General features: G+C 40.9%; 7 protein-coding genes across 17 annotated transcripts in view; 4 read left to right on the top strand and 3 right to left on the bottom strand.

Moving 5' to 3' along the window:
* Positions 1–34: 34 nt before the first annotated feature.
* LOC6577875 (etoposide-induced protein 2.4) lies at positions 35–2,666 on the bottom strand. Its single transcript, XM_002003770.4, has 4 exons — positions 2,225–2,666; positions 1,828–2,123; positions 951–1,625; positions 35–889 (listed from the first exon to the last, which is right to left on the bottom strand). Exons 1-4 carry the CDS (start codon positions 2,237–2,239, stop codon positions 418–420), a joined length of 1,458 nt encoding a protein of 485 aa, XP_002003806.1. The 5' UTR covers positions 2,240–2,666; the 3' UTR covers positions 35–417.
* Positions 2,667–2,715: 49 nt separating this feature from the next.
* Positions 2,716–5,932, top strand: LOC6577876 (major facilitator superfamily domain-containing protein 1). 3 transcript variants are annotated; one of them, XM_015165876.3, is made up of 7 exons: positions 2,716–2,807; positions 3,462–3,961; positions 4,024–4,551; positions 4,612–5,089; positions 5,149–5,267; positions 5,329–5,428; positions 5,588–5,932. In XM_015165876.3, the coding sequence occupies exons 2-7, from the start codon at positions 3,769–3,771 to the stop codon at positions 5,634–5,636; spliced, it is 1,467 nt and encodes a 488-aa protein (XP_015021362.1). In that variant the 5' UTR covers positions 2,716–2,807; positions 3,462–3,768; the 3' UTR covers positions 5,637–5,932. The 3 variants fall into 3 exon arrangements, with proteins under 3 accessions (XP_015021362.1, XP_032584604.1, XP_043865214.1); XM_044009279.1 differs by lacking the exon at positions 2,716–2,807 and adding an exon at positions 3,107–3,240; XM_032728713.2 differs by lacking the exon at positions 5,588–5,932 and having other exon boundaries at positions 5,329–5,552.
* Positions 5,933–6,422: 490 nt separating this feature from the next.
* LOC6577877 (eukaryotic translation initiation factor 4E-binding protein Mextli) lies at positions 6,423–13,338 on the bottom strand. Of its 4 annotated transcripts, none has more exons than XM_015165880.3 (9): positions 13,257–13,338; positions 11,488–12,092; positions 11,076–11,418; positions 10,907–10,978; positions 10,509–10,569; positions 9,772–10,252; positions 9,307–9,709; positions 8,556–8,674; positions 6,423–7,125 (listed from the first exon to the last, which is right to left on the bottom strand). In XM_015165880.3, exons 2-9 carry the CDS (start codon positions 11,887–11,889, stop codon positions 7,012–7,014), a joined length of 1,995 nt encoding a protein of 664 aa, XP_015021366.1. In that variant the 5' UTR covers positions 11,890–12,092; positions 13,257–13,338; the 3' UTR covers positions 6,423–7,011. The 4 variants fall into 4 exon arrangements, with proteins under 4 accessions (XP_015021366.1, XP_015021367.1, XP_015021368.1 ...); XM_015165881.3 differs by lacking the exon at positions 13,257–13,338 and adding an exon at positions 12,966–13,067; XM_015165879.3 differs by lacking the exon at positions 6,423–7,125 and adding an exon at positions 7,328–8,437.
* A 264-nt stretch (positions 13,339–13,602) lies between these two features.
* Positions 13,603–15,441, top strand: LOC6577878 (myb-like protein AA). The gene has a single exon (XM_002003773.4). The coding sequence runs from the start codon at positions 13,745–13,747 to the stop codon at positions 15,290–15,292; it is 1,548 nt and encodes a 515-aa protein (XP_002003809.2). The 5' UTR covers positions 13,603–13,744; the 3' UTR covers positions 15,293–15,441.
* A 206-nt stretch (positions 15,442–15,647) lies between these two features.
* Positions 15,648–16,675, bottom strand: LOC6577879 (28S ribosomal protein S2, mitochondrial). The gene is made up of 2 exons (XM_002003774.4): positions 16,567–16,675; positions 15,648–16,508 (listed from the first exon to the last, which is right to left on the bottom strand). The coding sequence occupies exons 1-2, from the start codon at positions 16,589–16,591 to the stop codon at positions 15,718–15,720; spliced, it is 816 nt and encodes a 271-aa protein (XP_002003810.1). The 5' UTR covers positions 16,592–16,675; the 3' UTR covers positions 15,648–15,717.
* Positions 16,676–16,685: 10 nt separating this feature from the next.
* LOC6577880 (vacuolar fusion protein MON1 homolog A) lies at positions 16,686–18,841 on the top strand. The gene is made up of 3 exons (XM_002003775.4): positions 16,686–17,415; positions 17,514–17,665; positions 17,726–18,841. Exons 1-3 carry the CDS (start codon positions 16,778–16,780, stop codon positions 18,565–18,567), a joined length of 1,632 nt encoding a protein of 543 aa, XP_002003811.2. The 5' UTR covers positions 16,686–16,777; the 3' UTR covers positions 18,568–18,841.
* Positions 18,842–19,038: 197 nt separating this feature from the next.
* Positions 19,039–26,899, top strand: part of LOC6577883 (probable G-protein coupled receptor 158) — a 37,829-nt gene continuing 29,968 nt past the window's right edge. For 4 of the 6 annotated variants that reach the window (XM_015165888.3, XM_002003778.4, XM_015165887.3 and 1 more), the window contains exons 1-2: positions 19,040–19,142; positions 20,762–21,186. The gene's annotated coding sequence lies outside the window, so the exon portion shown is untranslated. Of the gene's footprint in view, positions 19,143–20,761; positions 21,187–26,899 lie in introns of all 6 variants that reach the window. The other 2 variants (XM_044009256.1, XM_015165886.3) reach the window with 2 other exon arrangements.

Consider the following 26,899-nt stretch of genomic DNA (forward strand, 5'->3'; position numbering starts at 1 on the left):
ATGAAAAACTATATATTATATTAAACACAATTGATTTTAGATTTTGGAATTTACAAAAAATTTTATTACATTTAAATATGAAACGTTTGAATGCCCAGTCAGATAAAAAATACCCTTAACACCCTGCTCAGTCAATCACGCAGCAGCGGATTGGGCGCCCTAGTAGATACGAGTACATACACTATATTAGATACATAGCTCCTAGTTGTGGCAACCCACGACTAGTGTGCATTGTCATTATGCTTAAACTTAAATTTAATTTTAACATACACAGTTCGATTGCAGTACATGAATATACATTTATATACATACATATATGCTAAAGCCTATGCTTAACAAACTATATGTATATATCTCTGTGTTTGTGTGTGTGAGTGTATGTGTGTTCTTCTGTGTGTACATATATGCATAAAAATCTCACAAATTCCAGTCATCTGGACCCGACTCCTCGCGCACAACCACAGGCGTGCGGGGCGCATCGGGAACAGGTATGGGCACGAGGGGCACGTTGCTGTGCATGCCGCCAAAGAATGGAGGCGGCCTATAGCTATTTGGCGTGGCAGCACTCGAGCTATGCGTCGACGAGGCCGAAGAGTCACGCACTCGAGCTGCATCAAAGGCAGGCGGCTGAGCGTAACGATAATGCGGCTGCCCGAGCTGCGGTGTGCGGGAACGCGAATGCGAATGTTCGCGCCGCGTCTCGTGACTCCGCTGCTGCTGTAGCAAATGCTGGTGTTTCTTCTGCTTTAGCAGCAGCTCTTCGCGACGCTGTTGCTCCAGTTGCTTGCGCTGTTGAAGCAACATTCGATTAGTTTTGCTCCACGGATTGCCGCCAAAGCACAGATTTGATATGAAAACCACCGGCGAGAAGAGCCGGAGGGAAATTTCACTGAAAGCAAAAAACATTTCTGTAAGTATTTTATAGATTTCAAGGTAAAGCATGCACTTACGTCGTATCCACAATGGGCTTGGCCTCATTGCCGCTCAGTATGAAGAGCGGAAAGAAGATGGAGAAGATGCAGCTGCTGACAATCACAGAGCTAGACATATTTGTTAGCACCGTCAGCGGTATGCCAAAGCCAAAGAAATATGGCCAATTCTTTTCGATGTAGGTGAGACGCCGGTGCAACTCCCAGCCCATGTTAAACCATTTGTACTCAAAGGAATACAGCGAGTAGAGGAGGCACAAATGCAGAAAGCATAACGAAGAGCCAACATATTTGACTGGCACCAAATTCACCAGCATGCTCTGCACAAGGAACAAGATTTGCACCACCATGCTGAAGAGGAAATCGGCCACCAATTTACTTATGCCGGGTATTAATTGGGGGCGTCCTTTGCGCACGCGATACGCCGCATTCGCAATGTCTGCAAACCATAGAGAACTGACAATCTTCGAAAGCATGAATATCGGCAGCACCCACATCATGCCAAAGATCAGCGACAGGATGGGATGCAGCCAGCTCCAGACAAAAGGTAGCGTATCCGACTGCGCGCCATAGAAGATGGTGAGGCAGAATTTGAGAGTGGGTAGAAGCACATTCTCGAACAGCACAATGCTTAGCCAGGTGAATCCGCCATTAAGCAGACAGCATTTTAATAATTTCTTTGCTATTTTCTTCTCGCTGCAAATAAAACGTAATGCACATAATTAATGCGTAATGGGCAATGTTTCAGTTAGGGGAAGTTGAATAATTGTTGAGCGGGAAGTCCATGCAATGCTGTTGTATGTTAAACAGCTGTTGCATGATAACTTTTTATCGATAACAGCTTTACACATTTATGTAGCAGTATCGGGTGGAGTACCCTTTATTTTTATCTACTTACGCCTGAGGCTCTGGTTCCTCTGCGGGTTTCTTTTTGAATATCTTCTCCAAAGTACGTTCATCGGAATTGGCTTCCGCCCGTTTCTCCAACTCCTGACGTGACAATGCCGCTGCCGAGCTGGGCACTGGCGAAGGCGAACGTCGCGCCTGTTTATATTGTTCCCTGTCCATTCTGCGCAGTTGGCGCATTGTCTCCAGTTCTGCATTCTGCCTGGCCACTTCATTGTCTATATGCAGAACCAGCGTCATACCGCGTATGCTGTCCCACAGGCCATACAAAATGCCCAGCGCGATGTTCTGAGTCGCAAATATGCACACATGCACAGAATAAATAAAATAGAAACATACGTATATATGTAAATTAACAAAGCACTATTCAGAAATATTTAGCAACCCACCTTTATCGCAGCCATTTCCACCTGTCTCTTGTATGTTGGATGTTTTGGTAGCTTTAGCCAACACTAATTGCAATTGTTACGACTGTTGTGAGCATTACAAAAATAGATGCGTGTTTGTATTTACAGTATATGCAGTGTTGTTTGAAACGTTTTGTTTCCGTATGAATTTACGCTGTTGCGATGACATTATTTCATAGTAACACAGTTTGTAGTTTACACGATGAATAAAATAGAGAGTATATATTAACAATTTATATAATATTATGAATAACAAGAAATACTTGTTGTGTGGCTCACGGACTTTAATCTTTGATGCGAATTAAATACATGAACATTGTTTATCTATGCGTATGTATATATATGTATATATATATATCTAAAATTTGTGAATTTGTTGCTTGAATGTACAAACGTCGTGTATTTGCCCAGATCTAAAAACACTGTCCTATCGATATACCTCAAATGGAAACATCGATATGGTAATCGAGCAACTAATTCGAACTAGCTCCCAGGTTACTGTGCCTATGTTAAGTGGGAAATCAAAAACAGACTTGAGTTCAGTTTTTCCGCTTGCGGAAAACAGGTAAGAGGCGCAAGTCTCCGTGCTATCAGATTGGCCTGTTGTTCTCGATGGCACTTGTTGAGTATTTTCCGTACACATTGTGTATAGATACTTTTCCATTAGTGAATCAATTGCGTTTGTTTTGAATTCGAAATAATAACAATAACACAATGTTAATAGTCACAATGTTTGTTATCAGCGGGTGCTTTTGAATCATGTGGGCGCGCGCGCCTAATTATAATTTCAAAACAAACCAAATTAAAGACACTGATTAATTCTTGTCTGACGTGCGTAGTTGGCGTTGATAAAAAGGCTTTGTATCCTATATACACACACACATACATGTACATGTTTACCATATGTGCGCCTTTTACTATGTAAACATAAGTGTACTTATTACCTGGGCGGCCAATAAGCTAATAGCTGCGGTGCTTTTCGAAATTTTAAACCAAAGGTGTTACTTGCTTAATGCTTCACTTAAGCCGCTCACAATGCATGACACTTAATTGATTAGCGACGCCTTTGCACAATTGGGCCCCACAAACTGTGACCAAGATCTCTCCGTCTTGTTTGTCTAACAGTCACCCACCACCCACAGGGTGGCTCGTGTGTGTACATTCGTATAATAAATTGGAAAATTTTCTAAATCGACATTTTTACGCTGTTTTATTGCAGTTTGACGACTGAAGCGCTTAGCAACACAATTCAACCCCCACCCCAAGGGTCCCGCCTGCGCCTTGATAGTTCCTCTGCACCTGCACTGAAATAATCAATAAAGCAACAGCAGCGGCTGCAACAACAACAGATACACGATGTGGGCTAGTGATAAGCAACAACAGTAAAGGGCAGCCCCGCGGCATATACCCAGTCTCATCTCCAGACAACCCACACAGAGCTCTAAACTTCTCACCCCAAGGCATTAGCAAACAACATAAAAAGTAAAACAAAGTATAAACTATAAATCGAAAGCATTTTTGTGAAAATGTCACGGGAGGAACGTTTGCCAATTGTGGATACAGCAAGCAGCAGTGGCGAGGATGAGGCGAAGCCTGTGGTACGTAGGCGCAGCACAAGGGACACCGAATTGGCTCTGCCCAAGGAGCAAGGGTGCTGTGCTCCCACCAGCAAGCCCCATCGTTTCCTAGCATTACTATTCATGTGCCTGCTGGGATTTGGTCTGTTCACCTATATTGCTAATGATTATTAGCAATTATTAATTGCCCTTTATTGCTTACAGGTTCCTATTTTTGCTATGATAATCCTGGTGCACTGCAGGATGTATTTCAGAAGGAACTCGATCTGAATGCCACCGAATTCACTTTGATCTATTCCATCTATTCGTGGCCAAATATTGTGCTGTGCTTTGTAGGCGGCTTTCTGGTCGATCGTGTCTTTGGTATACGTTTGGGCACAATTATTTACATGCTGATTGTGTTGCTGGGTCAACTGATATTTGCCGCTGGCGGCCTGTTTGGTCACTTTTGGCTAATGATTGTGGGTCGCTTTGTGTTTGGCATCGGTGCCGAGTCCCTGGCCGTCGCCCAGAACAGCTATGCCGTGCTGTGGTTCAAGGGCAAGGAGCTGAACATGGTATTTGGCCTGCAGCTGTCAGTGGCTCGATTTGGTAGCACGGTCAACTTTTGGGTAATGCAACCGCTCTACAATTATGTCTCCGGATTCTATGCTGGGTATACGGGGTTGGGTGTTACACTTTTTCTGGCCGGGCTCACCTGTGTGATGTCGCTGCTGTGCACACTTATCTTGGGTATGTTAGGGAAATAAGATATTTATAATACATATTGTATAACGAATTCCTTTACTGCAGGCTGGATGGATAAGCGCGCCGAACGCATATTGAAGCGCAACACCAATCCAGGCGGCGATATAGCCAAGCTCAGCGATATAATGTCATTCCGACTGGACTTCTGGATGGTATCGGTCGTCTGTGTGGCATATTATGTGGCCATCTTCCCGTTCGTTGCACTCGGCCAGGCCTTTTTCGTATCCACCTTCCATCTGACGCCTGAACAGGCAAATACGGTCAATTCGATTGTGTATTTGATCTCAGCCATTGCGTCGCCTTTGTTTGGCTTTATTATAGATCGTGTGGGTCGCAATGTCAGTTGGGTGTTTGTGGCAACAGTTGCAACGATTGTCGCTCATCTGCTACTCACATTCACCCAAATGAATCCGTACATTGGCATGTCTATCATGGGTCTGTCCTATTCAATGCTGGCTGCCAGTCTCTGGCCCATGGTATCGTTGATTGTGCCCGAATATCAGCTGGGCACTGCCTATGGCTTGTAAGTGGAAATATATATCTCCATATCATCCATATTGATCAATATGTATTTAATTACAGTTGTCAATCAGTGCAAAATCTAGGACTAGCCGTGGTCACCATTGTTGCCGGAGTAATCGTGGACAGTAGTGGCGGCAGTCACTTCTGGCTGCAGCTCTTCTTCATACTGTTCCTAATGAGTGAGTGCTATAATCAAATTGATTGTCTGAGTTGATAGCTAAAGCTATACATATTTCCTAGTTTCCCTGTTGGCTACATGCGTTATCTGGACCTACGATCGCAAGCATCAGGGCAATCTGAATATGTCGCCGGCACAGCGTGCCACCTACCATACTTCCATGTACGTGAATATTGAGTCTAGTTGATCGTATTCAATCTATACATGTTGTATTGGTGTATATTGATTATATATGTATTGTGTGTGTGCATTATATAGATTGGACTTGAAACAATCATTTCACTAATCTGTACAATCTTTTTTTCAAATCGTCAACAAAAGCTTAACACAGCGTGGCACTACGGATCGACGGCCTCTATTGGCCAATTAAATACATGTATATATATTTATATATATTCATACAACATATATATAAATATATATATAAAATATAGATAAATATACCAATGTGATGTTGTTCGCTATCTATAATGTATTTAGCTCTATATGTTTGGCACAAATCCTCCAATACTAGTCGCACAAATTACTATTCGATTTACAATTTAAAACAATCCCCCCACTTTCCTAACATATCAAGAAACTATTGTTATAATTGTGATTGCGATTTTGTTGTAATTTACATATGTATAAATGTATTATGTGCCAGTTGCCAAAGATAAATTATAAATAAAAATATACACACATATCTAGCAAATGGAGCATTCCTTTTATTTGTACAGTCCTTAATTGGCTGGACTAAATTCTTTCGATCCCATGAAGTAAGTAAAAATAAATAATTAGAATTACCTTATATAAAAAATATATACAAAAACTTCACTTTGATAATTATTCAATTTATTTGTATTTGCATGTGTGAACGATTTTCATTTGTCGAAAATATATTTATAATAAATTAAATAAATTAGCTAAAACATAAACAGAAATTCCAAAAATTCATTGGCGTGTTAAATTTTAGAAACCAAAAATAAAGACATAAAAGTTTCCATAACGCATTGGACTAGAGAAAATTCAAAATACAATTCATTTAAATGATATTCATTTCGCAAAAGTGACAAAAATACAACAACAAAATTATTTATTTTTGTTTGTTTTGAGAAAATAGGATGATGATTTTATATGAAAAATGTTTGTTTTGAGAAAATAAAAATCATTAGTTTTTGTTTTGTCTCTTCACTAGTTAAATAAAAATGCATTTGCGTTGATTTTGGCCGTTAATGTTCGAACCGCTTCTCGTTATGCGAATTATGATGAAGTTTTCATCGAACGTTCCATCAATAAGCTGCATTTAATTATCATCATAGTAAGTGTATTAAATATTAGTAAATATTTATCGTTTTTCTTTTTTGTCTTAACTTAAGAGCATCGTTAGATTGAAAGTTGCTTTGATTTAACTTTTCCATTTAAGTCGTCGAAAGTAATTTGTTTTCATTTATAAAGCTCCTAATTTAAGTTAGTAATTATATAATTCATAGATATTTGTTTTTGATTTTTTTGTTTGTTTTGTTTTGTTTTTTGGTCGTTTATAATATTAAGAAATGTACGTGACACGCTAAAGCTAAAAGCAGAGTACAAAAACAGAAAGATAGTTTGTGTAGATAAGGGAAGGTCTGATATTTTATGAGGCCAAATTAAGAAAGATGTGGACTCACTCAGACTCAACTATCTACACAGAAACATTTAGCTATTGTCAAATCTCGTTGATTACATTTTATGCGTTTGTTTTTGTTTTTCTTTTTTCTTCTGTGTTATTCATCCACATTTTCCGTATCGTCGGCGGCCACAATATTTCGTTTGGTGGCACTTTGAATGCTAGCCAGATATTTCTCACCATCGAAGCGCTGGCTCTCATCCTGCAGATCCTGTTCAAAATTGAGATGAGTGATTATCAGAGCACAGATTTTAAAATTAGACATATGAAACTGAAGACATTCTGCTCTTACCTTATCAGTTTAGCAAATGTGTGGGTGTGAGTGTGTATGCGTGTGTGTTGGCGTGGCGTGCTTATGTATGTGTGTGTTTGTTATGGCAGGTGGTTGGTTATCAAATATATGTATGTACAAATAGATAAGGCCAAGCGCTGCGACTTTGCAAGTCATTTTTATTTTACATATATGCATGTATGTATATATACATATATACACATATATATAAATATGTGTATAAATTTGAAATGGGTTATGCTTTGAAAAAACGCTTAAATCTAAGTTATGTTACAGTTAAGGCTAAGTTTTGCAATTGCAGTTGTTATTAGTCTTGTTAAACATTAATTACAATGTGTATGTATATATATGTGTGTGTGTGCGCGAGTTGGTGTTAATATGGGATTGTCTCCGGGCGATACTAAGCGTTGACCGGCAACTTTAAATATATATATTGTATATATAACTCTAGCGAACACTAAATCTGTTTCACAGCCAAAACACAGATTCCTTTCAAAGTTACAAAATTAATTGTTTTTTCATTTTTAAATGTTTTTGTTTAAATAAATGTATTCAACAAAATGTGTATAGAGCCTAAGACTAGCAAATTGTTGCGTTGCTCATTAAATATAATAATACTGAGTATATATCATTGTTGTGGTTTGTTATTCGATCGTATTAAGTTCTATCTGTTCTTTTTTTTCGAGTCAAATTTTATAAGCTATTTAGCGTCTGCTGGGGTTACAAAAAAGCTATAATATAAATAGCTATGTCATGAGATTTATTTCTTTGATGCATAGAAGAGCGATTTAGATTAGCGCACGATTGTTGTTCAGCTCCTCGCTGGAGTACACATCACACATGGCTAGTGAGAACTCGTCGTTCTCGCTATAGCGCTGAAATATAGTCTTGATCTGCGAGTTCTGGTGATTTGGTTGCGGCTGTGGCTGGCTGCGACATTTGCCAGCTGTGGCAGCTGCACCCATTGTGTTCGTTATAATTTGCAATTGTTTGTTATATAATTTTCGATCTGATTCTGAGGATGGCTTGCGATTGTTGTGACTACCGTCTCGTTCGTATAATATTTGCTTGCGTTCGCTTGTGCTATCGAGCATTACAGTTAGAAGCTTTGCTTGCGTTTGCTTGTTAATTACAATGTTTTGATTGCTAGCATTTTGGTGAATATTGATGGGGTCACATTCATTAATGGATTCTTGATTGATTGCTGGCACTCCGTTACTGGCTGTTGATACTGTTGTAGTAGTAGTAGTAGTAGTAGTAGTAGTTGTTGTTAATGATGAATTATGTGCAAGAATGATATCAGCACTTGTCGCAGAAGCTTTCAAGTGCATCTCAACTGGTGGAATTACCTTATTGCGAAGTATCGACGGCACAGTTTCCATCATCTTAACCCACTCAATTGGCAAAGCCCAGGCATGGGGACTTTTCGAATAGTACATCAAATGTTCAATATCATACGAGACGCGTGCTGTAAGTAAAAACACATATAAATAATTTTTCTTTCAACAAGTAAGAAAGCTCTAGTCGAAACTGCTCAGATTATGATTATAACATGGATATGCATGCACTTGCCAAAGCACCAGTTTCTAGTATTTGAAATACGTCTTTTACAAATATGTGGGTGAGGGGGTGGATATAGGGGTGGGGGGTAAATTTTGACAAAAACCGAAATTGTATATAATGCATATAAGTACACATTTAATTTGGAGACTCTAGCTTTAAAGATGTAGGAGATAATTTTATAACTGGTTTTCGATAAGGGTTTTTTTTATCGATAACAAAATAACGGGATGAGTTATCGCGCTGTATATACGGACAATTTAAAAAAAAATTTGAAGGCTCCAGCTCTTATACCTTTTGAAATCGACGTGTTCATACATACGGACAGACGGACGGACGGACGGACAGGGCCAAATCGACTCAGCTCGTCGCCCTGATCAAGAATATATATACTTTGTGGGCTTTGCCACGCCTGTTACATACATTTCAACAAAACCATTATACCCCGATTTCCCATTGAAAATGGGTTCAGGGTATAAAAAGAGGTGCACTTAGGTGTTGCTTCTATCGGGGTATGTATCGCCGCTTCTGATTACTTACAAGTATTCGTCTTTAACCGATTGACCCCGTTGTCTTCTTCAACCTTTTCGCGTGCTGCTTTTGTTTCCGGCGTTGACTCCTTGCGTGAGAAATGACTGCGTCGCGAGCGTGCCAAACCATTCTGACTGCTGCCACCATTGGATGCAGCAGAATCTACAAATACCTCATCATCGCCATCACCATTATTGTTGCCCTGCCCAGCTGCATAGTTCAGTCCAATGCCACTATCGGCCAGCGGCAGCGCGTTGCCCAACATAAACTGCGGTGGTCCTGAGCCGGGCAAAGGAGTAGAAGGCGTTGTAACTGGACTGACCATTGAGGTGCCATCGAAAGCTGCGCCAGCCTCCATTGAGGCCAAGAACTCGGAACTGCTAAAGTAATCATCCAAGACGAGTTTGGCCACCTGTTCGATGTCAAAGATTTGTTCATTCCATCCGAGAGTTAACAAAAGGACAGAATACTTACACGCACTAACTCGCAGCAGTCGCCTGTGATCTTGATGAGATGTTGGCCCACATTGACCGTGAATTTGTATTCACCTACGGAAGCATCGTTTGTGGAATATGAATGCATTAGCAGCTGCTGATTGGGACGTATAACTTTACCGGCAGCAGCTGTTGCCGCCGCAGCCGCATTGGCAACCTGCTGCTGATGGTGGTGATGATGTTGTCCCTGATGCTGTTGTTGCTGCTGCTGATGGTGCTGCGACATTTGGTGCGCCGCAGCTGTGGCAGTCATGAAATTCTGTGCCGAATTGAAGCTCAATCGGTTGGCCAGGCTACTGCTACCGCTAGGCGTGCGCGGTTGCACGGCGACGGCATCATCCGAATTGGAAGAGTTCAACGACGAACAGGAGCCGCCTGCACCACCGGCTGATGGTGCTGGCTCTAGGCGTACCGGTGAAGCATTACGACGTATGGTATCCTCCATCAATTGCTTTGCGTAACTGAGATATGAGTAAATGTTGAGGATAAATATTTGTGAAAAATGGCAAAAATGTAAAACAGTTATTTTTGCAACAATTTAGCATTGCCACATTTTTTAATAAGAAAAAACGGTGGCAACGCCATTTGCAAGAGGAACTTTTTGTTGTTTTAAGCGATAATTTTGCCTAGTTCTTTTTATCGGTAACATCTTTTGATCATTCGATTGTTAGTAGCTGAAAGCTTTTCGATGAAATGTTAAATTGAATGAAAACTTACTTAATTTTATCTTCTGCGGGTCCGGTAATCTGCACCAATCGTTCCTTCGCGCCGGGGTTGACTGCATGAGATACATAAATATTAGTAGAAGAAAAGATAATCCTTAATTATACAATGGTAAATTATTTACATGTATGGTATTTAAATAATTAGCAGACTTTAAACTTAAAAATGAAAATAGCCGAAACTTTGAATTTAACCTAAACGTGCGGGCGATTTTGTGTGTGTGCATTAATATTGTTGATGCATGTCGTTTGTGTGAGTGTGCGTGACGGTAATTGCGTGCAAACTGTGCAGATTTTGAAGTAATAATTCAAAATGGAATTTGGTTAACGATTTTGGACTAGACATTATTAAATGCTTATTAAGCTTAGATGAGATTTTTTCGAAAGTTTTACCTCGTTGAAAAGATATTATAGTTTCGCTAAGTTCCTCGATCATGTGTACACGTCGGCCCTTAATGCCCATAACTATTTTGGGACGATTTGCAAACAGCAGATAGTCAAATATTTATATATAAATGTACTCTTTTCAATGATCAGAGCATCAGACGTAACTGATACTTACCCTTGCCCGAATCGGCGTTCCGTATGACCACCTCATCCTTGCAATAGGTTTTTCCTGGTATCTTAGTGGGCTTGGGAAATTTACCCGAATTACGTATGACTGCACCAGGTGGCAACAACAGATGCTGCTGATTGGGTGAGCCGACCGCAGCAATCGCCGCTGCCTGAGCGGCAGCAAGTGTTGCCGCATTGAAGGCCGCAGCAGCAGCCGAGTCGACGCCAACAAGTGCACCCATGCTGCTGCCGCCGCCGCCGGTGCCGCCAAATGTGGGGGAGGTGCTGAGAAAGGCTTGCTGGTTGCCTACGACGCCTGCAGCATCGTGCTGATATGTTTCAGCGGGTAACTGAAATATTGAAATTCAAAAATCTATTATTTAAAAATCGATTTTTTCTATTTTGGGTTTATTGTCCACCTCAATACTGGACACTTGCTGCTTGGACTTGTAGTAGGCAATTGTGTCTTTGTCTTCCCAGCTATTGGCGCGTAATTCAATCAGTTCGAGCAGCTTGAGCCGTGTCATTATGTTCAGACGTTCGTCCAGCGAAGCATTGCGAAACACAACGAATGCACGATCCAGCGTATCCTTGGACACGGCCTCCAGCTGCGGCCCATGGACACGCAAATTATGCAACAGCAATGTTATCGATTCGGTTGTCGCATTGCACGACTGCAGACCTACAGTAACATTGTCAATCAACTGTATCAACTCCTCAATTACAAGGTAGCTGTTCTTCAGTGATGAGCGCGATTGTGTCTTCAGCGGACGCGGCGTCTCAATGTTTTTCACCGCCCTACCCAGCTGTGTGTGCGCCATGTTGCCCCTGTTTTCACTTTTTTCTATCTTAGCCCAGTTTCGATTAGTGGCTATTATTGTTGGCTTAAAAGTTCTGTTTTCTTATCTCCGGGTCGTTGTTTTGTTTTTTTTTTTTTAAGTTCGTTCGTTTGCTTATTGTTGATGTCTGCGTGGGTTGCAAAAATTGTGTGAAAGAAGTCGTAGAAGCGTTTCCGCACCTCCCCCTGCAAAACAAGATGTAGAAACGTGAACCAAGCGTATATATTGATTAACTAAAAGGGAACAGTGGAACTATTATCCACTTTATGTTTAAATTTCATTTTTTTTATATCAAAGTTTTAAATTAAACTTATCAACAAATCGAACTTGCTTTTGTTAATATTGACTGTTACAAAAATTTGCTCCTAGCGGCTTCATTCAGAAACTGCGACGCAAGTGCGCAAATATAATTTATCTACATTCATACATATACATAATGTATGCACTGTGTATATCATTTGCAACTGTGATAAGAAACTTAAGGTTGAAACTGATAAAAAAAATTAGATTTATGATAGTTTTCAGTGCTGCTCACTGTAGCTAGCTATAATCAAGAAGAGTGCTTTAAGCATATATATTTATCGTTAGCAATGAAAGGCGCCACCATGAATCACTTACGAATTATAATTGCGCACACAAATTCCAAAAGCGTTTGCATAAAACGGGCACAATGGCCATTTGTATACTTCAGTATGAGTATGTGCATGTGTGTGCGTTCGGCATTTAAGTTTCATTAACAAAAAATACGCGGAACGCATTTACCGTTGCCGCGGCTAATTGTTCCTAAGTTGCGTTTTTATGCTGCGACGCAGATTCAAAGATTCTGGTTTTAAATAGCATTCAGAAATATTACAAGAGCTAAAAAGAAACTGTCAGTGCGCGCAGCGATCTTGCCCACTTATTGAATCATATGTCGAGAATAGCAACAACAAATATGAATGTAGCAGCGACAGCGCGACGTTGACGCTGGCAGCGCTGCTTGCGTAGCCTGGGGCGTAGGGCAAGGCGTGTGCCTTTTACGCACGATGTTAACAAGAGCACTTTGCATTCTAACTTACACACAATTTGTTTTAGTTAAGTAATTGTGCGTATTTAAAGCACATTTTCCACCGATTTTTGGTCAAAATTAAGTAATAATATGTATGTGCCAACGCTAGTCGCTGGTTGGAAACTACGCGTAGACTGCGCAGCAGTGCTTTACTTGCAGCTGCACCTTTGGGGCACTATGCCGAAGAATGATTGAACAGAAAACTGTCGCGCTAAATAAATACGAGAATTAAACTACTTTTAAGCAGTGTATATCACTCTGGTCTGATCTAATTTAATGAAATAGCTATGTGAAAGCTTACCAAAAAATCTCAGCGACTACTAGATCTGCAAAACAGTCATCGGTACTATCGATAGCGATTGCAAATTTTAGTATTTTCGCTAGGTATCAATGGAGTGGCGATTCATTGTTTAATTAAAATTTTTTATTTATTTTATAAGCATAGACATTTGCTGAAATTTTACCATATTACGTAATTTTGATTGTGCTTTTATGCTTATTTTTATTGTTGAATTGCAAAATTCCTGCAAACTTTTATATAGTTTTTATATAGAATATCGATAGCAAATAATTTTTTTACTATTCTGAAATTAGAACAGTCGATAGTACAATATAGAGCTGCCACTTTGTCGTATTTTATTTTTCAGTAGCCTTATTATAGCAGGGTGGCTCAGAAGCCCTGGCGAATCGTAGAAGTGGAATATCGGTCGTGTTCCACAAATTTTTCTGAAAACTCTCGTTTGCTCTGCTGATTTTCAGTTATTTGTTGTGTAAATATCGACACAAATAATGGCTGAAAACTCAGCCAAAGAGGATGCGACGCCGCCACAAGCGGTGAAAAATGATAGCGTCAAGGACAGTGATGCAAAACCTCTGCGAATGTCTTTTGCCGATTGGAAGAAGAGTAGAGAGCCCAAGGAGCAGCCAGGGGATGCTCAGGCAACTCGCAACAGTCGCAAGACGCATAAGATTGACAACAGACCACAGGGCAATAATCGCATTTACAATAATAATCACAACAACAATATCAATAACATCAACAATTCGTTTCCGCCTCTAAGCCGACCACCGCCTTTACCCTTTCCCTTGATGTCCATGGGTTTTGGTAACTTTGGTCACGGACACGGACCCGGTCCATGCGGGCCACCGCCAATGATGCCTTCCGGATGTAATATGGGCAACATGGGTAATATGGGAAATATGGGTCCAGGACCAGGCCCGCGCAACCATCGACCCTTACAGCCACCACCTTTTTGGGAGGACATGATGTCGCCACAACATCGACCACCACCAATACAACCACCCATGCCCAAGTGTCCCAGCTCATGGAATCTTGTGCCCAGGGATAAACAGCGGCAAAACAAACAAAACCAGAACCAAAACAGTCAGCCCAACAAGAAATACAAAGCCAACACCAACAACAAGAACAGCAACAGCAACAACAATAGCAGCAGCAGTAATAATACCAACAGTACTACAAACAATGCATTGTTAGATGCGGCATTGATGCCACCACCACCACCACCACCACCGGGAGGCAGCTGCAACAGTACTAACAGCTCCTCCAACAACTCCTCAACATCGAATAAAATTGTGAAGAAGAAAAAATGTGGCGGGACTTTTGTGCAAATTGATGGTAAATGGATACAGCGACCTGAGGCGCCTCCACCACTAGAAGAAGCGCCGCCGGGCACCAAAGAAGATCGCCAGCGTCAGTGGCGCGAATACCGACAGGCGATGAAACCATTCAAGAATCGTGAATTCCATAATTGGAAACGTACTGTGCAACGTCTCAGCAAATTGCCGCGCGATCAGCTGGACGAGAGGCAATTGGAACGGTTACAAAAGGCAGAGGAATATATTGGAGCACATAAAGCCATGCTAACCATCAAGCATGCCGAACAGTGGGTGCAGCAATCTAACCGAAAAATAGAAGCGTCCGGAGGCAATGTGCAGGCTCAGGTGTTTGTGCGAAAGCCGGTGAATCCCACATGGCAAAAGAACAATGATCAGAATACACTTCATCGGGGACCGCCGCCCGTACGAAAACAAGTCTTTGGCACTGGGCGTGCTATTAAAGGTGGCATTGGTGGCGATGTGGCAAGCGTGCCAAACAATCCAACGAGGCCCATTGTGGGCCAGTTTCCGGCGCAGTCCGGACCGCCAATTGGCGGCAACAGCGGTTACTTTGGGTACAATAGCCATCCCTATGTACAGGACACGGACAGCAACAATAGCAGTGGCATCGGCAGCGGGGTCAACAGCAGTGCCACTAGCTCCTTTTACGCTAATTACACAAACAGCTTTATCAAAGGTGGCACCCTACTGCCACCCTAGAAGGCTGCAAGAACGCTGTCGTGGAGCGAGAGATACACTTAGGTTATAATATAATTCTATTAATAATTATCATAAGCAATGTCATCACGATGTCATTTAGGAGCCTGTGCTATTCATGTAAAAAGAAATTAATAAATTATTAACTTATACCATGGCTTGCTTGACTCTACAGTTTGAGTCCTAAACAAAAATCAAGTTATCCAACTGTTTGGATACAAAGCCTGTTGGCTTTTTAAAATATTTAAGTATGTTGCAAATAGATTGGACGGATTGAAAAACGCTTCGAATTACATTTATATCATATATGCTGCCATAAATAACCATCGTTATGAAATTGACTTCATTTATACAAATCTTGTTTTTTAACACAATATGTATTATATAGATTATGTTTCAACAAGTACATATAAATGTATATCATTAGATTAGCCTGATTTGCCTTTGCTCGAGCGACTGCGACTGCTCTTGAACTGTGTCTCATCGAGCGGAGGCAGACCTAAGAGTTCTCGTCGCTTGCGTTTGCCACGCCAAATGGCCTCCTTGAATAGATTGCAGTAGAGCTCTACGGCGGCGGGTGAATCATCGTTGCCAGGCACTGGATACGTGATTAGATTGGGATTGCAATTGCTGTCCACGATGCCAATGGTGGGTATGGCCATTTTGGCTGAATCGCGCACAGCCGTATGTTGTGCCATTACATTGTTTTGTGTATTAAGGAAGATACACAGATCCGGCAGCCGAGTAACTGCATCAAACTGAACATTGGCATTTGTAAAGATTCCGCCACGCCAAAACCGCGTGTGCGAGAATTCGCCGGCCTCCATGGCCTTCTTTTCAACTAGATGGGCATTTATCGCATTGCGATTGAAGAACAATATAATACCATCTCGGAAAGCAATGTGGGCCGCGAAATTGAGTGCATCACGCAAATGGGAAGCCGTCTTGTCCAGATCGAAGATCAAGTGACCTAATCGACTGCCATATATATATGGCCGCATGCGATCGTCGAGTGAGCCCTCCTTGTGACCATAGTGCACACGCGCATTGAACAAATCCCGCACAGTAAACAAATTATTCACTTGGAAGTAATCTGGGTGTTTGAGGATGCGTTGTTCAATGACGTCAATGTCCTCTGGTTCGGCAGGTGTCGGCGCCTGGGCAGCCTGTGTGTTTTGTAGGCGTGCCGGCACCGCGTACAGCTGACTAAGGCGTGGCACTATACATACGAAGAATATGTGATTAATATTTATAAATCTTTTAATTTAGAAACTTACAGTTATTAAAAGTCTTCCGAAACATTTTTCACGCACGCCGCAGGCCGCTGTTTTCATAACATGCAACTAGTGTGACCGTAGACGTACAAACATAAAATATCCAAATATAGCAAGTTATCGATAGCAGTCAATGATTGTTGACCATAAAAGTTCCAAGATTGTCATTGCAATGTTTATGTTTAGAGTACTGCAAAACTAAAACGAAAACAATATGGAAATTGAAAAGACGCCCCCCAATGTGGCCACATCCGACACGAATTCCACATGTGAGTACATGGATGCCGAAGGTGAGCCGGAAACGGACGCGGATCTCAGCGCAAGCGATCTCTACCAGGAGGCGGTACACGGTGCCGAGGCCGAACAGCAGGGCCATAGTATTATCTCGGTGCTGCGCGATGAGCTGGTTCCTCAAACACGTAACAATTTGAGCCCAGACTCGGAAACAGCCGCAACAGCGGGACAATCAAAAGACTTGGCCGCCTCCGTAGAGTCGCTAGCGCTGAGCACCTCCACCAGTGCCAAGACCGAGGACAGCGGCAGCACGAACGCCCTTGACGACGACACATACGATTATCAGCACGACAGCGTGTGGCGTGGACAAAAGAAACACATCTTCATACTGAGCGAAGCGGGTAAGCCCATTTACTCACTTCACGGCAACGAGGATAAGCTGGCCACGCTCTTTGGCGTCATTCAAGCACTGGTCAGTTTTGTGCAGCTCGGCCAGGATGCAATTACTTCCATACATGCAGGCAGCATTAAGTTCGCCTTCATGCAGCGCAACTCCCTCATCCTAGTGGCGGCTTCCCGCACGAACATGAGCGTGCAACAGCTGCAGCTGCAACTGAGGTGGGTGTTATGCTATGATATATGGAAATAGTATTCCCTAGTCTATTACAATCGATTCCAGTTACTTGATAATAATTCATAATTCTATATTCTTGCAGCGATGTCTACTATCAAATACTCTCTACGCTTACCTATTCACACATGTCCAAGATCTTTGAGAAGCGGAAAAACTTTGATCTGCGCCGCTTACTTTCCGGCAGCGAGCGATTGATCTTCAATCTGTTGGCCAATGATAGCAGCCATGCCAAGGGTAAATTCTTAATGCAAATTTAAATTCGTTCTATATATAATTGTCATTTATTGCTTACAGTTACGAACAACATTTTTACCTTTTTGACCAATTCGATACGAGTCTTTCCGCTGCCCACAGCGGTGCGTTCCAATATTGTTAGCGCTATACAGAGCAACTGTTCCAAAATCAAGAATCTAGTGTTTGCGGTGCTCATAGCCAACAACAGGTTGATCACATTGGTGCGTTTAAAGAAATACTCTATACATCCGGCGGATCTGCGTATAATATTCAATCTGATCGAGTGCTCCGAGTCGTTTAAGAACTCTGAGAATTGGACGCCCATTTGCCTGCCTAAGTTCGATATGAATGGCTATTTACATGCGCATGTTTCGTATTTGGCTGACGATTGCCCAGCGTGCCTGTTGCTCATGTCCGTGGATCGGGATGCATTTCACACTCTATCAGAGGCCAAGGAACGCATCACAGAGAAGCTACGCCGCAGTCTGTGCCTGCAGGCAATTAACGACGAGCTAAAGCAACCCCACAATGTCAAACTGTATCAGCAGGTGCAAAGCGTACCAGAGCTGCGACATTTTCTTTACAAGCCAAAGGCAACGGCCCAGCTCCTCTGTCCCATGCTCAAGCATCCGTACAAATCGCTGGCCGAATTCGAACGTCTGGAAGCTATTTACTGTGATCTACTGCATCGCATACACAACAGCTCGCGCCCTCTGAAACTTATCTATGAGGTAAAGGAGCGTGAGGTGGTGCTCGCCTGGGTAACGGCCACATATGAACTATATGCTGTCTTCGAGTCTATTGTGGATAAGACAACGGTGATTGACTATGTGGCCAAGTTGATCAAATGGATCGAGAAAGAATACGACGTGTTTTTTATACGTAATCATCCGACATTTTAAAACTATTCTAAAAATATGTGTTAGCTACGATAAATTTCCTGCATTTTGTATAGCTATAATCATCTATGACACATTCAATTGTTTGTATAAATTTCTACATACACGTATATGTGTGTATGTAATGAATGCCTGCTTATAAGGGACGATGTTGTTGTGTTGCCGTTGCAAAGACGTCTATATACATATATACTAACTTTTATACATATATGTATGCCATTTCATAAGCATGTAAATTTGTAATTTAAAGCATTAAGTAAACTTTAAAAATGAGAAACTCTTTTCTTAATTACAAAAGATTCTGAAATCTACTTGGAACATCTCTCCTCCGTTTAGTAAATATTTTAAATATTGGCGCCCATTCAAGTCGCAAACAGTTACGGAACGGTGCTGAGGTGAAACGCCTTGAAGTTGGCTGCACGCAAAACGCGACTCCCTTAATATTGGCTGCGCCATACGTAAAGCTTTTTCATACTCGTCGTCGTTATCCTGCTCACTTAACATAAAAAAGGCTTTCTCAGTTGAGTACAGGATATAAGCGTGTGCGGTACGAAGACGCGCCAGGAAATTAAAGTGCGGTAAAGGCATTACAAAAAATATAAGAAAAATCCACCAACACACAAATACATACAAATGCAAGTTAAGCATGAAAAAAATGTGGACTAGTGCTATGCGCCTAGATAAGCGAAAAGCAAATGAAATTGCAATAAATATAATACGTGCAATAAGCAATCGTGATGAAATTATGTAGTATATATCTACTACTTTTTATGTTCTGCTCCCGCTGCCACGACTGCTGCTGCTGCTACTGCTGCGTCCCTTTTTAACATGCGCTACGCATTTTTTTGGGTGTTAAATGTTCGTGTATCTGTCGGTTTTTGCGCGCTAAGCTACGGCGGGCAGCGACGGCGACGGCGACGGCAACAGCAGCAGCGGCAGCGGCATTAATACACGTCGCCTGCTTCAACCCACACCCTCTCCCACGCACACACACACACACACACACAGTGTGGCGCCTACTGTGCACGAAAATAGGCAGAAATCAAGCAGCGAATATACTACTATTTATGTATTTATGTTCATGTCCTTTTGCTCTATGTGTGTGAGCTTGCTGGCGTGTGTTTCTGTGTGTGTATTTTATGCTGTCACTGCTGCCGCGCCGCTTCGTTAGTTTTGCGCGCGTGTTATGTATCTGTGTGCGTGAGAGTATGCATGTGTATTTGTATAAGTGTGTTTGTGTTTGGGGTTAGTGTGCAAATCATTTAATTTATTACTAAATGTATTTTTATACACATTTCTCGTGCACTTTTCCGTCCATGCGTTTCGCTTTCATTCCGTTTGCTCAGCCATTCGTCGCTAATTTGTCTTTCGCTTTTTAAGCCAAATTCGTGCTTTCATGATTATATCAACAGCCAGTCAACAGCAGTAGCAGCAACAACAAGTCTTCCTGCCAGCGAAAGTTTTACCTTTGGGCAAAGAATACGCACACACGCACAGCGCCTAATACACACACACATACATACATATATACAGCAACATGGCCACGGTGTGTCTTTTTGTGTATCCTAGAGTAATTTTTGAAAGCAGGCAGCTAAAGAAGAAGAAGTAGCGGCAGCAGTAGCAAAGCTGGTAAAACGCGCGCGTGTTTTGCTGTCAGTTTTCCTTATAAGCAAAAGCGAAAACAGAAACAGAAGTGTAGGAATATATTTTTGCGGCAAAAGTTTTCTTTTTTGCTCTCTGTTTGGCTTTTATGGCTTCGTGATGTCGTTTTTTTTTTTCTATCTCTTTGCGCGTTTGCAGTAAACTTTTTAAGTGCAGGAATATATTTGAATTTTTTAATAATTGGAAAATTTTGCGCAAACACATGCCCGTAGAGAATAAGTTATTTTAATAAAAAAAGAAAAACACAGCCCGTAAAATACTGCACAACATTTTCGATTGGGAAAAGAGAAGAAAAACATTATTTATTTTACTCGTGGCGCAAAAAAGTAGGCAACAAAAAAATGCGCCGCAAGCTTGCGGAATATAAAATGTGATGCCTACTTTTAGGATGAAATTATATTTGAAAATATCAATTGGACAGTATATTTTGAATGAATACATAAATCTTATAACAAAAAAATGAATTAATATAAATTATGTTATAATTCAAAACAAATATTTAATATTATACAAACTTTTCAACTAACTCAAACAGCAATAATGTTGCATATAATTTAAGTTGAAACTTACAATCAAAACTAAAACGCTATCTAATTGCTGCCAATCAAATTGAAACCTAAGCAAAATTACTAAATAACAAATACAAAATACCAAAAAAAAAAAACACCAATTGCAACAATATACAAAAATAAAACCAACAACTACAGTAACAGCAACAACAACAACTGCGCGTCTATCACCGACTAATACAAACGGCAATTTCGTATTAATTTCATTTGCGCACACATTTTGCCGCGTGCTCTTCAAAATTTACATAGAAACAAACGCCAAAAAAGAAAGTAAATAAGCAACAACAGCTACAACGCGAACGACAGCAACAACAACAACTGTTGAATGGCTACAAGGAGTACAAGAAGAGGTTCCTGGTTAAATGCTGACCCAGCCAGCCTACGACTTTAGGTTAGTATGTTTCTCTCATATCTACTTTTTGCCAAAAAAAAAAAAAAAAAAAAAAAAATCGATGTACTCTAGCATTAATTTGTTTTATATACTAGCTTATATTATCATCAAATTATATACATATATTAATATCATTAAACTAAACTTCATCTGGAATTTTTATTTTATTTTTTAATTTTATAATCTTAAACTAACCCCTAGCTGATAAAATATTGAATCGTGTCTACAGATCAATCAAGTCCACACTAACAATTTTTCCAGCGATTACATTAAATAGCTTGACAATTTAAATGAACGGCAAGGAGACCCTACTTTAGATTCTCTATGCGTCAAAAAGGACATAGAACAATGTGGCTTTCGTCTCTGGATTCGTTTAACATGATGGCGCGTACGGCAGCCTTTGCTGCTCTTTCGTTTATTTTTATTCGCTTCTTTATTTTCTTTTTCTTCAATATATTTTTTCCCTTCAGTTTCTTTGTTGTTTTGTGGATGTGCGCTTCATCCTTTTGCCCGGCTGCTGATCAAATAGGCATCATTTGCCTGCCAGGCAGCACACAAAAAGGTCGACAGCAATTTCAAACGACAGTTGCTTGATGACTGTGTTGACATGATATAGGGTAAGCAGGACGGGAGTGGGAGAGGTAGTGGACGGAAGGCGGAAACAGCATCTCTATAAAGTTATCTATGTGCGTGTGTGTGTGTGAGTATATTAACCCTATTGTTGACGTCAATTAATGAGTCAACATGCGGCAGAAATTTAATTTTTTCTACTCGTGCTTTGTATACTTCTATAAGCGTATGTATGTGTGTGAATGTGTACCTGTGTTGGTGTGTTTTTGTGCCATATTTCATGTGGTCGACAGCGACTTCCGGTCACATTTTCTTGGCCTTTGGCATTGCCTATTTTAGGCGCCATAAGTAATTGAAAAAAACGCACGTAAATTAAGCGTGTGTGCGTGCGTGCGCGTGTACGTGCATGTGTATGGGTGTGCGTGTGTGTGTGTACACAGCGAAAAACAAGCGCACACATTAACAAACATTAATTATATTCATGGGTTAATCATATTTAATAAAATATTATTTGATGCAATTGCTTGAAAATATTATTTTGATCATTTATTAATTATTTATATTTAGCATTAATTATACAATTTTATTTCATTCTTGTCGTGCACACGTACATGCCAGCGTCACGGCTGACTCGTGTCTGAGTCGTGGCTGGCAGCTCGTTTAACCCCACGTGCTGAACGCCATTCGTTCAGCTTATGCCCCACGCATACGCACACATACACTCACTCACACACGCACACACATCCTTAGACACGGGGCAGGCAACATTACGAGCACTGTGCGGAATTTATTGAATTTTTATTGGATTTCTCTGGCACAGCAGCAGCAGCAGCAGCAGCAGCAGCGACAGCGGCAGAGGCAGCAGCATTTCTAGCGCCAAGCTGGCTGCTCTGCTGTCTCGTTAGGCGTGGCATAATTCATTATGTTGACTCACACACTTTCCCATACTTGCATACTTGCCTCCCCCAGCTCAACGCTCGATCTATCGCTCTCGCTCTCTCTTTCTCGCTCACTCTCTGCTGGCTTGGCGTGCTTTGCATATTAATATGCATTCCTGTGGTTTCAATTTATGATTTAAAGGCATCTTTGAACACGCCTGTTGCCTAATCGCTACAACTTTTGCCCCATACGAAATACATTTTAGATTTGTTAACACATTTTCGCAGCATACTTGCGCGCAAATTGCATGTGTGTGTGTGTGACTGTGTGTATTATCCGTAATATATTCAGTTTTCTGCCAAGTTTAAAATTCTAATAGTGAATCAGAAGTACAGCTGGCTGAAGTAGAACATATATTTTATTTTTAGGCAAGCAATTCACCTGGGAAGTTGACTATATGATTCTATTATAAATATAATTTAGGAAAATTTATATGTGTATATCGATATCATATCCTTTATGTATCGATTGCTTATGCTCTAACCCCAATCGAATAGCTTCAAATACATTTTCTCGGCACTTTTCTTTATAAAAATAAAAATTTGTCTAAAATTATTAAATGTAAAATTAACTTTAATATTTTATTTAAACAAATAAATAAATTATATATAATATATTTTAAATATCTTCAACTTCTCCTCCTCCAACATTTAACTTCTCGCTTTACTTTCTCTCTAGCAATCATTCAATTTATTATTTTAATATTCAAATTACACTATGCAACACATTTGTTGTAAGGGAAACCGTTTTTCAAAATGTTATGGATCTGCCTTCTTTATTTATTTCGCAAAAGTTTTACATTAAGTTTTCCATCAAAGTTTTCAATATCATCGTTGCGGTTGCGTAAGGGATGCCATTCTCAGTCTCAGCATGGCTCCTGCTGCTGCCACGCCTCCGTTGCCGTTCCCGCCCAGTTGGCCACCATGCGAAAGCAAGCGTTTAATATTCACACTTGAGCGCACTTTTGACGGGGTAAACGGGATGGCGTGTTTCTTGCTTCAGAGAGAGAAAGAGCGAGCAATAGACAGAGAGAGAGAGAGAGAGAGACGGAACTGTGCAACGGATTGGCCTGAGCAAAATGTGTGAACTGTTTGACGCTTATCTATACTTCTGCTTTTGACCAAATTTTATTGCCTCTTTCCAGGCCAAGCGTTTCGTTCCGTTACTTTTCCATTCTATGACCCGAAAATTGTCTGTCAAGGGCTCGGCCACAGCATGCCAACGTCTGGTCATATATACATACACACATATGTAGAACAGCTGCTATATATTGAATCCAGATCGAGGCTTTGAGACGAGCCTAATTGGCATGGTCAACCCAGGTATATATATATATGTATATACTCACCTTGAACAGTTACTTTGGCTCGCATCTGTCTCTCTCAATGCAATTACTCTTATGCAACATGCTCTATTGGCAATTAGCTAGCCTGGCTGGCATTGAGTATAATCATATTAATCATACGCCATGATGTGCGCACAAGCTGACGCTAATGAAGCAGCCGTGTCAGTCCAGCTGTGCGAGCGTGTGCCCCAATGCAAAGCATTGCAAGCGCTTCAAATGCAATTCGAAATGACGCTTGTTTACATAGCCAGACAAGCGTCGTTGGGCCAATCTTGGCAATCGGGCAATCTGGCCAGTCCACAAGCCAACAATCTGACAATTGGGCTGTCCTGGCTGTCCAGGCTGTACTAGCTGTCTCTGGTTTGCTGCCTTCACGCGGCCACAGTTGCAAGTGTCTTTGCTCTGACTTGTTTCGGACGTTCTTCGGGCTCGTGATTTCAGCTGCCGGCGCTTCAAACTATCATTCAACTTTTATGCGAACATTTACACTGGGATGTGGGCGGGATGTCTGCCTTACAGCCGCCAGCTAGTCGTGTCATGAAACAAGCCAGACCACAGTGCCATAGTCAGAGCCAGAGTCAGTTCTAGTTGGGCCATCAACGGAAGTGCTCGTCGCCATTTTTAGTGCACTTCTTGAAAGTGTGCACATTTCCGTTTGGCATCAATGATTCGCCCACTGCCCGCAGGACTCAACGGCCCACGACACGCCTCGTAATACAGTGCCGGGGCTTCCTCTTTCAATGTCTCTCCCTCTCTCTCTCTTTTCTCTCTCTCTCTCTCTCTCTCTCTCTCTCTGTCCTAACTGCCCTCTCTGTGTTGTGCTTGCCATGCTTTTTTCTGCTTTCCTTATATACCCAGTATATTTTGTTGGGTATGAGGTATTTATATAGAAGTCTAGAGTGGCCAAGCTAGAGCGATACTATTTTCAAGAGCTATATATTTGTTACTTTATACACTTCCGATGACATGCAGATATTAAAAAAAGTATTATTTAATATTTATTTTAATAATAATATTTAATTTTCATTATTAATATAAGATGTGCTATATATACATTTTGAGACACAGACATCAACATCAGATTTCCTATACATTCATCTGAATCTTTTATCTATTCTTAAGATTTCACATTTATTTTAATAAAGCTTAGATCTCGGAATTCTAGAGAAATTCCAGCGAAATTCTTGCTCTTTCTGTTATATCTGCTTCCAGGATATCTGCCTCGTCAGTCATACAAGGCCTATGCCCATGCCCTCCTTTTTTTATGTGCCGCTGGCCGTTGGCTTTTTACTTTTGCTGATTTTAATTTTGGTAAAAGATGTCACATTTGATTTTAAGCAATTGTTTGGTTTTATGCGTTCGCCTTGCTCGCAGTTGTTGTCTTAACTTACTTCGCTTGGCCTTTTATCCCCGAGCTGGAGCTTGTCTTCGTTTTCGTGTTCGTTTGCATTGTCGCCTTTTATTGTCGCCTTTTTATGTGGTGCCTGGGCCAGACCCTAATGGCATTCTATATAGACTCTAGCCGAGATTGGCTGTAATAGTGGCCTCCTGCCTTGGCTTGGCCTGGCCTGTTGCTTGTGAGTAGAAAATTGCGGTTGACAGTGTGATGTAACCGGAAGAACTTTCAACTCGATTACGAATGCGTGTGTGGGAGTGTGTTGTGTGTGTGTATGTGTCTGTGCGTGAAATTGTGTAAAAAGTGTGAAAATGTTGAATCATTTGTTAGATGAGCATATATTAGATACGCAAAGCTATCTGATGTCGGAGAGAAGAAAATTCTATGATATTGAAAAATTATTTGAAGGAATGGCTTTTCAAGTAGAAATTACTACATATGATTAACAATCTGTTGAGCTTGTTCGTATTTATATATATATTCCAAACATTAAATTATCCAAAAGAAACCCAGTTTAACGCCTAATCATATATTTCTCTCTCACACACTTAATTAATTTTCCAATTACACATTGATAAGCGATATTGATAAAATAACAATCTCTAATTTGCCTACATAAGTAAATTATGTTCTCTGTGCGATTTGTACGGCTTACTTGCTTACTTGCTGCAGCAACTTCTCGCCTCGAGTCATTTGTGCTCTTCTTCTTCTCTTTATATTGCAGTGCTGATTGTTTTAGCCTCGCTTTACATTAATTAAGTGCAATTTTCGTTGTGCTCGGCTTCGGGCGGCATTGAACTAAGCCAACTTAATAAGTTATTTCTGCATAGTTAAAGCTGCTCTTAAAATGCTCGACAGAAATTTGTGTCGCACTCTGGACATTGAATGCTGCTCCTGCTCCTGCTCCTGCTGTTGCTTTGTGTTTAAAGCGTACGCAACTAAGGCTCGCTTTAAATGACATCAAATGATTATATAACCAAAATGTAGTCACCCGCCCACACCACATCTCGCTATCTCTTTCCGCCGGCAGTGCAGCCGTCTCTTTCAACGTGTAGCATTGCCGCCTGGCTGCATTTTGTACATGTACTTGGGATGCATGTTATACAGCTACGGCCAGGACGACACACTGCGAGCGCTCATGCTGTGTGACAGCGAAGGCAACATGAATACAACAAAAAAGTAAGAGATGAAATTTATATACAACTAGAAAATGATTTAAACACAATACAAGCAGCAGATTGAATACACTTACGTGTGCAGGTAACATATTCAAATTTGATTGCAATTTTCTAAACAATAAAAAGTATTTGCGAAACGATGGAATTGTGGTAGAAGAGTTGAGAGCGATGAGAGGAAAGAATATAATATATTCAAAATGTATTTTGATGCTCTAAGTTGAGGTAGCCAGCTACAAAGGTTAACTTTAAATCCACTTTAAAAAAAATATATATCTTATTTGCAAA

This window comes from Drosophila mojavensis, unplaced genomic scaffold (assembly GCF_018153725.1).
Source record: "Drosophila mojavensis isolate 15081-1352.22 unplaced genomic scaffold, ASM1815372v1 contig_49, whole genome shotgun sequence".
NCBI classification, from domain to species: Eukaryota; Metazoa; Arthropoda; class Insecta; order Diptera; family Drosophilidae; genus Drosophila; species Drosophila mojavensis.

Bases quoted from the DNA above. Each gene is read 5' to 3' on its own strand.
- LOC6577875 (XM_002003770.4), bottom strand. The intron at 1,626-1,827 runs GTAAGTAGATAA...TTTTATTTGCAG, and splicing joins GAGGAACCAGAGCCTCAGGC to CGAGAAGAAAATAGCAAAGA. The intron at 890-950 runs GTAAGTGCATGC...TTTTGCTTTCAG, and splicing joins AAGCCCATTGTGGATACGAC to TGAAATTTCCCTCCGGCTCT.
- LOC6577876 (XM_015165876.3), top strand. From the start codon at position 3,769: ATGTCACGGGAGGAACGTTTGCCAATTGTGGATACAGCAAGCAGCAGT. The intron at 3,962-4,023 runs GTCTGTTCACCT...TATTGCTTACAG, and splicing joins CATGTGCCTGCTGGGATTTG to GTTCCTATTTTTGCTATGAT. The intron at 4,552-4,611 runs GTATGTTAGGGA...CCTTTACTGCAG, and splicing joins GCTGTGCACACTTATCTTGG to GCTGGATGGATAAGCGCGCC.
- LOC6577877 (XM_015165880.3), bottom strand. From the start codon at position 11,889: ATGGCGCACACACAGCTGGGTAGGGCGGTGAAAAACATTGAGACGCCG. The intron at 9,710-9,771 runs GTAAGTATTCTG...GACATCGAACAG, and splicing joins ACTGCTGCGAGTTAGTGCGT to GTGGCCAAACTCGTCTTGGA. The intron at 7,126-8,555 runs GTAATTCCACCA...AATTTTGAACAG, and splicing joins CGTCGATACTTCGCAATAAG to GATCTGCAGGATGAGAGCCA.
- LOC6577878 (XM_002003773.4), top strand. From the start codon at position 13,745: ATGGCTGAAAACTCAGCCAAAGAGGATGCGACGCCGCCACAAGCGGTG.
- LOC6577879 (XM_002003774.4), bottom strand. From the start codon at position 16,591: ATGTTTCGGAAGACTTTTAATAACT. The intron at 16,509-16,566 runs GTAAGTTTCTAA...TCGTATGTATAG, and splicing joins TCGGAAGACTTTTAATAACT to TGCCACGCCTTAGTCAGCTG.
- LOC6577880 (XM_002003775.4), top strand. From the start codon at position 16,778: ATGGAAATTGAAAAGACGCCCCCCAATGTGGCCACATCCGACACGAAT. The intron at 17,416-17,513 runs GTGGGTGTTATG...ATATTCTTGCAG, and splicing joins CAGCTGCAGCTGCAACTGAG to CGATGTCTACTATCAAATAC. The intron at 17,666-17,725 runs GTAAATTCTTAA...TATTGCTTACAG, and splicing joins TGATAGCAGCCATGCCAAGG to TTACGAACAACATTTTTACC.